Source organism: Pleurodeles waltl, chromosome 4_2 (assembly GCF_031143425.1).
Source record: "Pleurodeles waltl isolate 20211129_DDA chromosome 4_2, aPleWal1.hap1.20221129, whole genome shotgun sequence".
Classification (NCBI taxonomy): domain Eukaryota; kingdom Metazoa; phylum Chordata; class Amphibia; order Caudata; family Salamandridae; genus Pleurodeles; species Pleurodeles waltl.
In genome coordinates this window covers 61632169-61648618 of record NC_090443.1, presented here as the reverse complement: position 1 = coordinate 61648618, position 16450 = coordinate 61632169, and the positions used below count along the sequence as shown (strand labels likewise).

Below are 16450 nucleotides of genomic sequence, written 5' to 3'. Positions count from 1 at the left end.
GCTCATTTACAAGCCCCTTGTTCCGCTGCCGCTATGGCAGTGCAGAACAGTCCCCCACCCACAGTCGTATTTACAAACTGCCACAACGGGTCTATTGCGCCATTTTGTAAACCCTTGTGCCACATTATACCTGCAGTAGGTATAATATATGCAAGGGAAGCATTCCCCAGCAAGGAGGCCCTTAAGAATGGCGTGCATCATTTTTCAATGCTTGCTCAGGGCAGGCGTTAAAGTGACGCTGTGCTTTGTTCTATTGCCCTCCTGGAGCTTTGCTGGACTAGCATCAAAAATGTTGACGCTATTTCCATAAAAGCACCAAAACTGCATCCCAAATTCTGACACAGCTGTGCTAATGAGCACCATGGTGCTCTGTATTGTAAATACAGCACCATCATGTAGTTAGGGGGACATAGGGCAGCGCAAGCAAATTGGTGCATCATGAGCGGTGCGCCAGTTTCTTGTAAATGAGGCCCTTATTTTTAAAGAAGTTAGAAAGTGTCATTAGCTGTTCATTTGGGGTTACAAATGAGCAAGGCGTGCTATAGTCCAGTTGAAATTACCTTGCAGACAGGGGGGCTCACAGCTTCCAGATTTTAACTAGTACTTTTGGGCAGCATTTGCTGGCCGATTTCTAAATTTGTTGCCTTAGTAGAACCAGATCCCTCGTCTTTGGCTACTGTTTGGCCCTTGGCCTTGAACACAGGCTCTTTCTTTATTGCATAAAAGACCCTAACTACTATGAGCAGATTAGGTTTAAGTTTGTTAGAGATAACGTAACTGTCTGGTGGCAATTTGTTACCAAATACTCCTTAAAATGAATTCACGGAAAAACACCACTGTGGGACAACCCGGTGTTTCTGGGAGTTTTTCACAACCCTATCTGCAAGGTTTGGGTGAGACAAGAGTTTCTGACAGTGGGGCAACTTTTTGATATCAATGGCTTTCATTCATTTGCTGATTTGCAAGCAGTGTTTAACATACCCTATTATCACTTCTACAAATACCTGCACTAAGGGGTTATTTTCTCTCTAGAGGGTCAGGCTCAGTAGATTTGGAAGGTTACTTTATTTTATCAATTTTTTTAAAGCTAACCGGAAATCTCTGATCAGTACCATGTATCAAGGATTCTGTGAAAAGAGGAGCGAAGACAGTCTTCGGCTTGTGGCTGAATGGAACAGAGTGCTCTCCGCGAGGTGCTGCCCTCAGAGATATGTAGAGCTCTAGAGACAGTGGAGGGCGTGGTGCGTGGTGTGTTCTGCGAATGTAAAGCTGCGGCAATTTAAGACTGTTTGCATGCTTTACTACACACCGGAGAAATTTGTGAGGCGGGGTGTGAACTGCAGATCGGATAAACCCACATGTCCTAATTGTGGATGTTTAGCAGCTGACAAACGTCCTATGTTTTGTGTATGTACTGCTCTTAGGGGTTTTGGGAGGAGGTGACTAAACTGATTACGACAGCTCTTGGATGTGAAACCCTGTTCACTCTAGCAGAGGTAATGTTAGGTTTCAGAACAGAGTTTGACATCAGCTTAAGGCAGCTGTTATTAATCATCTGAGCTAGGCATTGTTTTGCCATATCTTGGGTTGCTGCAGTTCCTACGGCCCACAGACTGGTGAGCAGCCATACGGCAAGTATATGATCTGGAAAAGGCCTTGGCTGGAACCAGGGGTTCTTGTTCCCTTAAGAAACTTCAGAGAATCTGGGCAGGGTTTAATTGGGATGGTTGGGTATCCTAAGTCAATTTCCAATGTACCTGCTGTTTGTGCAAGTTCAGCTGTTTATTTATCCCTGTCACTGTGTTTTCCCATAATGATGGCAGTGAGAAGCGCAATGGGGCTGTCCATGGGGGCCCGTGCACTGCCCATGCCAAGTGCATGGGCAGTGCAGGGGCCCCCATGGGGCCCCCCTCCCACCCTTTCCGCCAGCCTTTGCATTGCGGTGGGACCGCCATGCAAAGGCTGGCGGAAACACAGGTCGTAATCCGGTGTTGGATTGAGACCGCCAGGCCGTCGGCTGGCAGCAACATGGCAGTGCCGGCGGTCATAATATGGTAGTCGGACTGCCCATGTTGGCAGTGGTATGAGCACCACTGCAACGCGAGACTCGTAATGAGGCCCTAGGTCTTTTATCTCAGATAATCTATTTTAAGACATAGTAACTCTTAGGCACAAGTGAACCTACTATCGACTGTGAATGTGCAATTAGTCATAATTCTGTAATGTATATCAAGTATAGATTTTATGCTTCATTAGTATTGTGTATGTTGTTGTGAGGGGCATTTATAGACCTAACATACATATATTTTAAATTATTACATTGTACCTTCTTTTTTTTCCTTCTAAAAAAATCGTAATTTCTAGTTTGTGATGCATGCCAAAATATTATAAACAAAAATTGTTTGATATGCATACAGTGTCCTAAATATTGTTTGCAAAAATATTGTCTCATTAGGCGTAGATGTTCTATAAATTATATTTAGGACACAATATTTTCTCAGACTTATTTAAATTACAGCAAGATAAAGTAATCCACACCAGTTAGGTTTATTTCTACCACCTGTTGTGTACATCATCATGAAGTCACAACCCTGTGGCAGAAACCACTTCAAGTAAATAATGTAGGGCATGTTTATGAGTTTGGCAGAACGCGTACTCTGTCAGAAAAATGCCGGGACCCCAGGTTCGCCAAATCCTTGGTCTGCCTGCTCTATTGTGAGCTGGGCGGGTCATGGGTTTTCCTAAAGTCAGTACCCTTGCTGGCTCTGTCAACAGCTAGACAGAGTGGGGGCCGTCGGAGCGAGGGCATCAGACCGCCCACCGTATTTAGACCACATATTCTGATATTCCTTTTAGTCTGTCCAGGTGGTCTCGAACAGAAATAATAATGCTGGCCCCCACGCCCAGGGAGAAAATTCCTTGGCAAGGGACGACATTTTCTTCTGCTTTATAGACACAATCTGCTGCTTTGGAAGTTCGTTTCTGAAAAACAAAAGGTTTGATATGCCTCCTACGTAAGAAACATGACAAATATGCACCAATCTTTCTGTGCGTTTAAAAGAGCCTCAGTGGGTGGGGGCCTACGAAGGCACAAAGATCACTGCACGGCCAGCAGTGATCTCCTAATTTGGCTAGAGTCAGTGCAGCTGAAGTGGTGGAAAAGATTACCCCTGCCACCCACACAGATCGCTGACAGCCCACCAAAGTCAAAATCGGTACCATCGTTTGTTATATTCAAAGCCAGCTGAGTTAACAAAAAATAAGATGGCTGGTTTTGTTACCTAAAATAGCAGTCTTGAAAAAACATATTCTGAATTTAACCTCATTTCTTTCTTCCTTAGCTGAACCACTTGGGTCAAAGTAAACTATACCCTTCTGCTGAGCAGGTGTTGCCATGTAGGCCAGATTAATGTATAACCAATCGACTACTGCAGAATTTAACGACGATGAAGGAAATTCCATAAAATGCTCCTTAGGTTGGACACATCTTCGAAGTCGCCTGTATAAACATTAAGAAACTTTCCAGAAAACAACGTTTCCGAAGAATGCATTACTGAACTACACACCAAGGACAGAAACAATGCCAGAATAAATAAAGCTATGTGAAATGTTGAGTGTTTTTCGCCAACATCAACAAACATTAATTGTATGCTCTTCTTCAAAACATCTGCCTTATGTGCTCAAATAATATGTTTTCCCTGGTCAGAAGTTTGGACATAAACTAAACAAAGAAAGATGAAGTCCCAACCTATGTATACTTATCTCAGTGCTGCAGCAAAGAAATGACCATACTCCCTAGTTATAATCCAGATAACCCCGAGGCGTGCGAGGAGCGGAACTTGCCACAGCCAGTATTTGAGGAGCGCTAAACTAGGTGCCCTTTTCTGCAAAGATCGCATGAGCTCTGTGAGACGGTTACAATTGTCTCGACGATATCTAAAAAAACAGTACGTAACCTCGTGCTCATCTTCGACCACCAGTGTCATTTCAAAGCAAAATAAGCCCGAATACTACTCCATCGCCAAAAGAAAAAAACTAGCCTTAAGTACACCCACGAAACAAGAGTGATCATACTCTGGGCATTAGCTGCCAAGGACTTCTTAACTTAGCTTCTCTCCAGATTCAAAACACAAGAGATGAAGAAAAAGTGAAAAAAATGAAGAACGGAATCGAAAGAACAGAAAACTGAGATATGTAGGTCACCAGCTTTTGCTAGCGGTCGCGTAAGTTTTTTTCTTAAACCCTGAAATTCCTAAATTTTCTTCTAGTTAAACAAGGCATAGGGTCAAGGCACTGTACTTCAAACACAGGCCAACGCACGCATCACTCTCTATCCCAGCTACCAAGCCCACCAAAGTTCCGTTCAAAGAAACCACCCAATTCCCCAATCGTTCTGGAAAGTTTCACCAGGAAGCTACACAAGTGGGAACAAAGTAGGATGATATTTCGGATGCTGTGTAAGTACTGCAAGATTTCAGTGACTAAGAACCACCGTGACTACAAGTTCTAGGATGTTACAGAAAACTATAAAGTTTTGATCATCAGTGAGAATTTTTTTTTACTGGAGGAAACCAGATACATAAATATATGAAATAAATACTGGTTAAATGTCTCACTGCGTTAAACACTTCATAATGCCACCTTTAGAGACCTGCAGGGCATAGCTTGTAGCCCAGCAATTTAAAATCAACATTTCATACTTTCAAGGTCGATACATTGAATGATATTATACTGTATAATAGTGACATATATGATCTTCTGATGTTTCTTTTCTGGGGGTGGGGGGCAGGAGGGCGTTCCAAAGCCTAGAAGTAAGGAAAACAAATGAGCACCCTCCACATCTTTCTCTCTTGATCTTTTGTACCACCCGGAAATCTTCATTACTAGAACATAAAGCTCTTACTGGGATATAGGGCTTGAATAATGGTCGAATGATTGGGGGGTTTCCCTTGAAAGGCCTGATTGGCCATGCTTAGGGCTTTAAAGTAGATCCTTTTTTGGACTGGGAACCAGTGCAGCATCTATAAAGCTGGCCTGGTAGCTTAAAATTTTGGGTTTTTGTACAATGTTCTTGACGCCGCATTTTGAATGACCTGGAGCCTTCTGATCACATACTTTGGACTTCTTAAATACAGGACATTTCTGTAGTCCAGGTGAGAATTTACAACACTTTGCACCACTAGTCTTCCCATGGCAAAATGCAGCATCTGCAGAAGTTTCTTTAACGATCTGAACATGCCAAAACAAACCTCGGCCAATTTGTTTAAATACTTCTAAGCCACAAGTCATAACCAAAAGGAGTAATTTTGATGACTCCTGGTTGGGTTTTGAGACATATAGGGGCATATTTATACTCTGTTTGCGCCGGATTTGCGTCGTTTTTTTTTACGCAAATCCGACGCAAAACTAACTCCATATTTATACTTTGGCGTTAGACCCGACTAGTGCCAAAGATCTTGGAGTTTGCGTCATTTTTTAGCGTGGACACCTTCCTTGCGTTAATGATATGCAAGGTAGGCGTTCCCGTCTAAAAAATTACTCCGAGGCATGTGCGCCGTATTTATACTCCCGGGCAAAAATGGCGCCCGGGAGTGGGCGGGTCAAACAAAATGACGTCCAGCCGCTTTTGCGTCATTTTTTTGCGCCTGGTCAGGGCAGGCGTTAAGGGATCTGTGGGCTCGGAAGGAGCCCAGAGGTGCCCTCCCATGCCTCGAGGGACACCCCTGCCACCCTTGCCCAGCCCAGGAGGACACCCAAGGATGGAGGGACCCATCCCAGGGAACTTAAGGTAAGTTCAGATAAGTATTTTTTTTTTTTTTTTTTTGGCATAGGGGGGCCTTATTTTTGCCCCCCTACATGCCACTATGCCCAATGACCATGCCCAGGGGACAGAAGTCCCCTGGGCATGGCCATTGGGCAAGGGGGCATGACTCCTGTCTTTGCTAAGACAGGAGTCATGTCAATGGAGGGTGGGAGTAAAAAAAAATGGCGCAAATCGGGTTGAGGCAGAGTTTTTGCCTCAGACCGACTTGCCCCATTCTTTGACGCCCAAGCTCCATTTTCCCCTACGCCGGCGCTGCCTGGTGTGGGTCATTTTTTTTTACGCACACCAGTCAGCTCTGCCGGCTAACGTCATTCCATAAATAAGGCGCCCGCATGGCGCTTTGGAATGGCGTTAGCCGGCGTTAAATTTTTTGACGCACAACTGCGTTGGCGCAGTTGTGCGCCAAAAAGTATAAATACGGCCCATAGTGTCATGTTTTATGTTAAAGGCCAATTAAGAGACAAAAGATCAGGCAATATCAGGGAATGCAATTAGAGGTTAGAGCAATGTAAAACAAAAGATACCTGTCAAAATAATTGGGCAGCAGGAAGCCTAAATAAACTTTCAAGCCCCTTTTTTTCCATAAAGATGCACTACACATTCGAAAAGGGTCTCCTTTTGGTACAATTCAGATAAACCCCTAATTATAATTATTAACTAACTCCATAATCATACTGGTGAAGTAGTAATGACATTATTTCATACGACATTACTCCAAATCAGGCAATGCAATAAATGTGCACTGAATGAAAGCCTAAGAGAAGAACTAAGAAATAAACTCCGGAAATCAGTAATACTGTTGAGGATACGCTTAATTCCTGTTGTGGCACGTTTTCAAAATGTACCCAACATGAAGACACAAATAATAAATGATGCCTATTTTAACGCTTTGGGAGCAATAAACTTAAAAAGAAAACTACAACGAATTAATTCACCATGTAAAATGTACAGGTCCAGCAGAAAGAACATATGAATAATACTTAACTTCTCAGGATTTAGTAGAGTCACAGGCTCTCTGTAAAATAAATCTCAGTCATACACGCTATTTATATTACGCTAGTCTGCGCAATGAAAAGGTGAGATTGAATGAATTTATCGTGAGTATGTAGATCTCTACCTTACTGGGGTATACTAACATTAGAAAAACTTTGGGCCTGATTTATGAAAAGTTTACGCCGCCTTTGCATAATTTTTTGATGCAAAAGCGACACAAATTTACAAAATACTATGATATTTTGTCAATTTGGTAGAAAAAATGACGCAATGGCGGCGCAAACTTTTCATAAATCAGTCCAATATGTATCTACACTTTATTAATTTCATTTTTATAAAACAATATTTAGACATGTGGAGTGCAATGGGTTTGGGGGTTAGAGGAGTTCAGTCACAGGTAGAGAGCAGCACAATTTCGAAAAGCATTTAATCACTAAGTCTTCTGAAAGTCTGCTTACTTGTTCTTGAAATCCTCAACAATGTCCTGCACGTTTCTCACTTCTGCATCCAGCCTGTTGCCCTCTTTGTTCAAGGAATTCAGCTGCTTGCGTAAGTTGTTTATATATGCTTCAATGAGGGGGCCCGTGTTAGTCTTTGCAGTTTTATGATCCTGCTCCTGCAGGAGGTCCCACTTGGTCTCTAGAACTTTGTTCTGTTGCTCAAGGAATCGAACCTGAAATCCAGCAACAAGTATGTGTTAACTGTCGCACTCAAAGCTGACCCTAGACCAGTACTGTGGGGCGAAGGTCAGAAGAACAATTGTGACATGGCAAAGATGAAAAGAGGAAGCATAGTTTTTTTTTGTCCCAACCTCTTCACATAACTGGGAATTTAACTACTGCAGATCAATAATAAGGTATTTTTTGTACTGTACATATCAGGTATGTTACAGCAAGTACACAAAACAAATGAATTAAACATTAACATTTGAGGAATGATTACCTTTCTCTGAGATTAATAACATCGAAAACGTACCTTATCAATGAAAGATGCAAACTTGTTGTTGAGGATTTTGATCTGTTCCCTTTCTTCAGTTCGCACCCGCTGGATATGGGGGTCAATCTCCAGGTTGAGGGGTGATAAAAGACTCTGGTTAACAGTAACTTCTTGAATACCACCGGGTGGGCAAACAGGAAACCCAGGCCCACCAACCATCCGAAAAACTCCCCCACCCAAGCCATATCCGCCACCTGCTACAAGCCCACCACCAGCCCTGCCACCAAGTCCGTGCTGTAGGTTGCCGGCACTGAAGGACATTCTTTTGCTACTTTCTAGGTTTAAAAGACTTCTGCTACCAAAGTTGCCACCTAAATATCCAACACCTTCATCACTTGCCCCAGATCGAGACACGGAAACTGAGCGGAAACTGCCACGATTTCCTGGAACAATATCAGAAGAAGAGCTAAACCCTTTTCTGCTGCCGCCAGATGTAAAGATGGTTTGGCGAGTGAAAGCCATAATGTAACTGGATTTTGAAAAACGTAAATGAAGCTGATTTTGCGGAAGGGAGCTGAGAGGAGTGAGTCTTAGACACCAAGATTGTCTCTTTTATCATCCAGCATCAGTGGGTTTGGCCAAGAAGAGAAGGCTGTGTTCATTTACATCCATTAAAGGGCTTGATTTTGCTGGCAGCACTTTAAACACAGTCCTCTTCAGCAAGCTTGCAATGGTGCAAAGTAAAAATACACATTCTTGGCCGATGAAACAACTTGGAAATAATTATTGCCCTCCAGCCATTTCTTCTAATTTAGGCCTCCTATGTAACAATACTTCTTTGTCTTTTTAATGTGGTTAGGATTTTCTTAATAAAAAGCACAAGTTACTGCAAAAGTCCTCAACTGTATGGGACTCATCCTACTGTTCAGAATATCAATAACTCATCTTTAGCAGTTGCAAGTGTACATCCTTGCATTTGCAGACAATGGTATCTTTTTAGACATGTCAATTTGGGCCATTCATATCACTAGCTGTGACGTTTCTATTTTATAAATACTGTTTGGCATCGTTTGAAAAAAAAATCAATGTAAATCATTTGAATTCAGCGCAAGAATACTTGGGGGCAGATCTACCAACATTTCACACTGAGTTTGCATCACAACAGTGATGTAAACTAGTACAAAATGTTTTTCTATTATTTACTTTCCAGCACAAAACATGACAAAAAGTATTGCAAAGTAGTGCGAGGAGCTGCTTTGCCTTACTTTGTGCGAAGGGGGCGTTACATGGGCGTTCCAGTGCAACCACCCACCCTTTTTGACGCAAAACCCTATCTACCAAAAATGTGAGACCGGGTTTTGCGTACAAAATTAGCGCCTTTTAAAAACACGCATTAAAAGGAGAAATATTGTCATTTCTCCTTACTTTTCCTACTTTTCATGCATGCAGCACTGTGCAGCACACATACAAAAGAGGAAAATTTGAGAAGTTTTCTAGGTCAGTATCCTTCCAGTAAAAACCTATGCCAGACCCTCGCACACATCCTTGCATGAAGGCGCAAAGGTGTATGCGTGGCGCACAGCAGCTGAAATCAGCGCCGGCGCTGGGAAAGGGGAGGGGAGTGCCATGTCTCTGCAGAAATTACGCTCTTCTGCTCCCTTCTTCTCGCACAATGCAGCGCAAATTTTTTGGCTGCTGCGCTGCGTTGCCGGGAAGGCTGGTAAATCTGCCCCATGGTTTTAGACTCTCCTTGCTCTTCTTAACGTTACCAGACAGATATGCCATAACAATAAAGATAATTTGCAAACACAGAAGATCGCCATAGCTGGCAAGTAACTGAACACAATAATTGTTAGAAGTCTGTGTGCCTGATAAATCGCCACATTTTCTGCAATTTATCGTTCAGATGCTTTGAACATTCATATTGTATGTAAAATTCTGGTCTATTACTGAAACTTATGCTTTGTATTGCATACCACTATCCTCTGCTGATTTCCGGAAAAGTGTAGCTTTGCTTAACTTCCTTTCCATGTTGTGGACACGATTAAAAAGTGTAATTGTTACTTGAGTTATTCTAAATCAGCATGCAGTACAAAAAAACATTTTTTTTGGTAACATTGGCCCTCATTACGACCCTGGAGGGCGGGGGAGAAGTGGTGGTAATACAGCCAACAGGCCAGCGGAAAAAAAAATGGAATTATGACCATGGCGGTTACCGCCATGGTCATCCGCCACTTCTCCACTACAATCGCCAGGGCGGTGACAACCACTGGGCTAGAGACTTCGGTCGCCAGCCCGGCAGCTGTCTCCAGACAGCCGGCGGTATCAGGCCCCTGCATACCGCCATGGATTTCGGGTGGTTTCGAACTGCCACGAAATCCATGGCGGTAGGCACTATCAGTGCCAGGGAATTCCTTCCCTGGCACTGATAGGGGTCTCCCCCACCCACCTCCCCCACCCCGAGTTCTCACCTCACACCCCCCAAAGGTGGCAGGATCCCCCTCCCCACCTCCACCCCCACCATGAACATACACACACCCCTCCACGCACACATACACTACAACAACACATACCCGCACACATACAAACAGACATGCAAACAAACCGGCCCGCACACATTTTCAAAACACACAACACAATCCCTGCATGCATACACGCACTCACACACCCCCTCTACATACTCACACCCCCATGCACACACACAACACCCCCCACCCTCCTCCCCTAACGGACGATCACCTTACCTTGACCGGTGATCCTCTGGGTGGGGACGGGATCCATGGGGGCTGCTCCGCCGCCAGCTCCCCGTCATCAGAACACCGCCACACCGAATCCTGGGTTGGGATTCGGTGGGCGGTGTTCTGATGACGGGCGGTGGAGGTGGAGCAGCCTCCACTTCCCCGCCGACCACCAGTATGGCTGCTGGCGGCTCTCCGTCTGAAAAAGGACAGAGGGCTGCCAGCAGTCATGATTCACTGCGCGGAAAACCGCCTGCACTGGCGGTCTTCAGCACAGCGGTACCTCGGCGGTCTTGGAAAAAGACCACCGAGGTTGAAATGAGGCCCATTGTCTTTTTCTAGTCCTGAATTTAGGATAAACCTAGGTCCTGATTTCTTGAACAGAATAAAACTTCGTGCAGTTTGCCGTATTTAGGAAGAAGTGTGTATGCTTATCTGCCGCTGCTTTTGGTACTAAAACCCTGCTAGTTTGTATAGGCTCCACGCAGAAGTTGTATCAGTTTCAGGGCTTCCTATCATTTATGTCACGAAGGAACATTCTTATTGCCTTTTCATCTGAATATGAAATGTGAACAGACTGCAGGCATTGGAGTGCGGAGAGGTGGTTTGAAATCTTAGAGTCCCCACATTACCACATTAGAATGAACAATGTGACAGTTCCCTTTACAGGTTTTCCATTTCCATCATTTAGTTCTACCAGACTCTACAATCTCTATTCAGTGCCTATTTCAGACTCTTATGTCGCTTTATAGAGTGAATTTATAAAGATGGGTAAAAATATTAGCATTATGTCTACCTACTGTCTATGATGACATGTTTTTGCTTTTTAAAATGCTGGTTACCTATAACCAATATTAATAATCAAGATGATGCGTTTGTCACCATGATTGTTTATTCTTTTTAATCCTTTAGTGTTTGAAATTGGTACATTTGTTTGCATAATATAAGATAAAATCACCAATCATATAATAGAAACGCTCAGGTATCAACCATAGTCAGAGTGGACTTTGCTCTAGTCCTACCACCCCAGTGGTCATGCCAATTTGCGGTACCAACCAGCCACGGTCAGAGGTGACACCAGAGACAGAGAGAAGTGGCCTTCAGCCTGTCACTGTTTATTTTCCAGCCCTGAACAAGCTGTGATAGAGAATAGCTAACTTGCTATATAATAATGAAAATGCGGGTATGCTGCACAGTCCCTCTTGAGAAACTCGAAGTAAATTAGCTATTTACTATATTAGCTAAAATTAACATGGCTCTCAGAAATAGCATAATTGTGTTAGGATGCTAAGAATGCAATACCCATGTTAGAAATGTTCCCGCTGTTCTCGCTGACCATAACATGCTTAGTTGTTATTATATTTTAATTTTTTGTGGTTACCATTCATATTTTAAGCACTAGACTAGGATTTTAAAATAAACATTTAAAATACATACCCTGCTCGTCAGTGCAATTTTGAGTGTGTTATTAATTTACAAAAGAGGGTTTGAAGTTACACTGTATCCCTGAAATCATCTTGTGGGACTGATCAGTGCCAGTAGACGCTTTCTGTGCAGCATTCTTCTGTGGTCTGTGTCTGAGTCACAGCCCAACTAGCTTTCTGTTTCATATTGGTGCATTAACTAAGTTTTAGAAATCCAATCCCTGCATTTCTGGAGGGGGAGGTTAGGAGCCCTAGATTGTAACAATATATTTTGTGTAGTAGTGTCTAAAGACGTCAGCAGATATATGTGAATAACCAAGATATATCACACATCAATAAAGTTCAGTAATTGATTAGCAGTCTGCAACTCTTGATCATAAAATGTTGCTTGTTGAGCTGCATAGGACCTGCATTTCACATTCATGAAATCTAATCATGAAGTATCCTTCAATTAGGATCATTGTCTCATAATTGCAGGTTGCTTGCTGTGACTCTGTCAAACTATATGTACTGGTGAAAGTTTTGTGGTTGGTCACTGGGAAATATTAATGACTTAAAATAAGAATACCTTGTGATTTTCTAGATGTTTTTGTAGACCACAGTAAACTAGGGCTCTGAATGGTCATTTAAGGCTCTCCAGGCTGGCAGAGGCCCCTTTTGGAGGGCCGTCTGTCAGATTTCATATGTGATGTGCACCCTCAGCAAAGTTTTTATTTTTTATTTTTAAAACTTCCAAATCAGGATTTTCTAATGGAAAACCAAACACTCATTGACTCTGATATGCTGGGAGGCTTAGTCCAAGGGATTCATTTAAGTTATTTCTTGTTCAGTTACTTGCTGGTGGTCCCAAAAAGGAAACATGTTTATTGTAACAGCTGTCATAAATAAGGCAGTCATTCTGGTGTACATTAACTAATGGCTGCATGTCAATAAGGCCATTGGACAGCGGAGCCACCTGAGTCTCCATCAGTAGAAATATAGCACTTTCCCCACCTCTAAATGGAGGGAGACAAACTGTGAGTTAGCATACAGGGCATCCAGTTCTTTTTGGGGACTGCCTTACATCACCGATCCCTAAATGTCACCTTGAGTTATGAAGCTCAGGACAGTGACAAAATAGGAACCCAGTATCCTGGAGCCCTGGTGAAATAAGGATTCACTGGTAACATAAGTTGTCTACTTAGGCCACATGAGATTACCTAATTGTATTTGCTAGAATGTTATATGATAGGAATTAACCAAACAGGAGACTGATTACAAGAACATCATTCGAGCCATGTTTTGCTTGAAGAAGCGGAATGGAATATCTTTTCCTAATGGACATTGCAGAATTGTCCATTGGGTACAACATTTCCCTTGCCAATGTCTAATTGGAGGGGGTTGAGATCTCAAAAGCATCACAGTTGCTTGCTCTCTATCGTGCCCAAATGAAACAGAGCATAATATTATTGATATCCAATGAATTAGCATCGCGTGAAGCCTTTGAATCTTTGGCATTTTACCACTGCATGTTAATGTGCTATGTTTTTGCATATTGAATATGAAAGCATTTTGTTTTTTTATAGATGACTTCCTTTACAAAAGTTTATAGATGGCTTGGTGGGACTTACAAAAGTTGGAGGAAGGGGAGGGCGGCACCAGTGGACCTCTCTTAAATAGCTGACAAGCCTTAAACTTCCCTTTTTCTACATATATTGCCCCTAAGGTAGGCCCTAGGTAACCCAAAGGGCAGGGTGCTCTGTAAGTGAAAGGCAGGACATGTACTTATGTGTTTTACATGTCCTGGTAGTGGAAAACTTGCAAATTCGTTTTCCACTACTCAGTGTTCCACAGCAACCAACAGCAGCCTATAATAATCAAGGGCCTAGGCGGAGACAGACCCTCAGGGTAGAGATACCAATAGGAAACAGTAACCTCCCTCAGGTGACGGTTATGACCAATACCACAAAAGTTGTGAGTGCAAACACTTCCACTTTTTCCCAGCAATGGCGGCAGATAACATCAAACAGATGGATATTAGATCTTATCACATATGGCCGTACACTGGAATTTATCAAGAAGCAGGCATCCACTCCAATGGGACTGCATACAATTAGGACCAGATTTACAAAGCCCTAGAGCCTCCTTGCGCAACATTAGCATCTTTTTTTTAATGGTAATTTGACTCAACAAGGCAAAAATTGCCACTCCATGTTTGCAAAGTGGCGCAATGCATGCATTGCGCCACTTTGTGACCCATTGAGCCAGATTATACCTGTGTTCTATTGTTAGGGGACCAGCAAAAATGATGCAATGAAATCTACAAGATTTCATTGCACCATTTTTAGCGTCATTTTTAATGCCTGCTCAAAGCAGACATTAAGAGGATGCACCCATTGAAGTCAATGGGCCTCCTTGCACTTTGCTGCACTAGCATCAATATTTTTGACGCTAGTGCAGCAAAGTGCCACAATAGCATAAAAATGTTGACACTACTGGCCTAAAGTGTGTCATGGTGCTCCGTATTGTAAATACTTCGCACCAATGGTGTCGTTAGGTGGCGGTGTGGGGGGGAAGAAATCTGGTGCATCAGTACCAATGCGCTAGATTCTTGTAAATCTGGGCCCTAGTCTCAACTTACTATGGAAGGATGCCTTTACCATGTTAAACAAAGGAGCAATAGAAAAAGTTCCCCATCACCAAAAGGGATTTGTTTCAACTCCTGGTTTTCCATCATACAAAAGAAATCAGGCTAATGGCGACTGATTTTGGGCCTCTGAAAATTAAACACATTTCTACAAAAGCAATCCTTTCGCATGGTAACCCCCTCAGACATCCTTCATTTCTTCGACTATGGAGACTACACAACAACGCTGGATTTACATTTTCCTATTACAATGCATCCCAAACACCACAAATTTCTAAGATTCATTTTAGCCGACACCCACTGTCTGTTCAAAGTCCTCCTATTTAGCCTCAAATCAGCTCACCACATCTTCACAGAATGCCTGGCTTCTGTGGCAGCTTCCCTAAGAAAGAACGGTTATCAGGTATTACCATACCTCAGCGACTGTTGATAAAAGCACTAACTGCTCTTGGAGCTTCAAAAGCCACGTCAGCTTGTCTCACACTGTTCAACCATCTGGGGCTCACTATCAACCACCAGAAATTGTTTACCCTTCCATCAAACAGGATAATATTCCTGGGAACAGCTTTGGATACCATCCATGATAAAGCATTTTTATCTCAAGACTGACAGCAGAGACTCCGAGATTTGGCCCTCAGGCTGTTCAGAAAAAAATGTGTTCCAGTGTGTCAGTTCAAATCACTCCTAACAATGATGTCTTCAGCGATAACTGTGGTCCCTTTTTCCCACCTCTAAATGAGACTCCTGCAGGAGGAGCTGGACAAGCAATGCTCCAAACTGAAGGTTCATTTGGCGATCTAATAAGGATCACTCCAGGCATGACAAAAGGTCTAACTTGGTGAACACAAGCTAAGAATCTATCCGTAGACCTCACACTCTTGCCTCAAATACATGATTACAGCATAACCATGGATGCCTCCCTGAGGGCCGGGGGGGCCATCTACAGTATCTGCAAAACAGTGGAAGATGGTCTCCAGATCAAAAGACCATGCATTTCAATCAGCGGGAGCTCAAAGCTATACAGTATATCCGAGCTTGCAAGCTTTCCTGCCAAGGACAGCAGGTTTGTCTTAGTTCACACAGACAAAACTACCAGCATGCACTATGTGAACATGCAAGGGGGCACAAAATCGCTAGTCCTTACCAAGGAAGCTCAACAGATATGGGTCTGGATCATAACACATGAGATAATGCTTTGAGTGGTACATCTTCCCGGGACAATCAACATCAGACAAGAGCAGACACGCTCAGCAGAACACGGACCAGCTGCCATAAATAGGAGCTTGATCAAACAGCTCTGCACAGGACATTCTCTCTCTGTGGCAAGTCAGCTCTAGATCTCTATGCAAAGCAGAGATCCTGAAATGCTGGTTTTATGAAAGCTGGTATCCACATTCAGGGTCATGGGGGGAATGCGTTTTCGATCAGATGGTCAGGGATCTATGTGTAAGCTTTTCCCCCTACACCTCTTAAACAACTTATCCTCAGCAAAATGAAGACAGAGCAGTGCTGTTTAATTCTGATAGTTCCCAGATGACCGGGGCAGCATTGGTACATGAAGCTATTCCTGTTGTCAGAGACCAACCACATTTGCCTGAAACCATCCAAAACTCTGTTAATGATGAGCCAAGGCAAGGTCTTTCATCCAGATCCGACCTCTCTCCACTTATCCGCATGGCCCCAGGAACTTCACGAACTCACAGAACCATCTTTACCTCAATGTTAGACCTGGCAGCTTTTTGGCATGTCTCCCCTGTCTTTTTGCCTTCTGACCTCCTGTTTTTATGGTTTACTGGACTCTGTTTTTGCTGGTTTATTGTCTCTGCACACTTTACCACTGCTGATCAGTGCTAAAGTGAAAGTGTTCCCTATGTAAACTGTTGATTGGTTTATCCATAATTTGGCATAT

General features: G+C 43.1%; 1 protein-coding gene across 1 annotated transcript in view; it reads right to left on the bottom strand.

The window, feature by feature from the left end:
* LOC138292217 (keratin, type II cytoskeletal cochleal-like) overlaps positions 1-8349 on the bottom strand; it is a 175987-nt gene extending 167638 nt beyond the window's left edge. The window contains exons 1-2 of the mRNA XM_069230662.1: positions 7793-8349; positions 7276-7490 (exon numbers count right to left, since the gene is read on the bottom strand). Coding sequence (XP_069086763.1) covers positions 7276-7490; positions 7793-8275 — 698 coding nt within the window. The 5' untranslated portion in view covers positions 8276-8349. The remainder of the gene's footprint in view (positions 1-7275; positions 7491-7792) is intronic.
* Positions 8350-16450: the final 8101 nt, after the last annotated feature.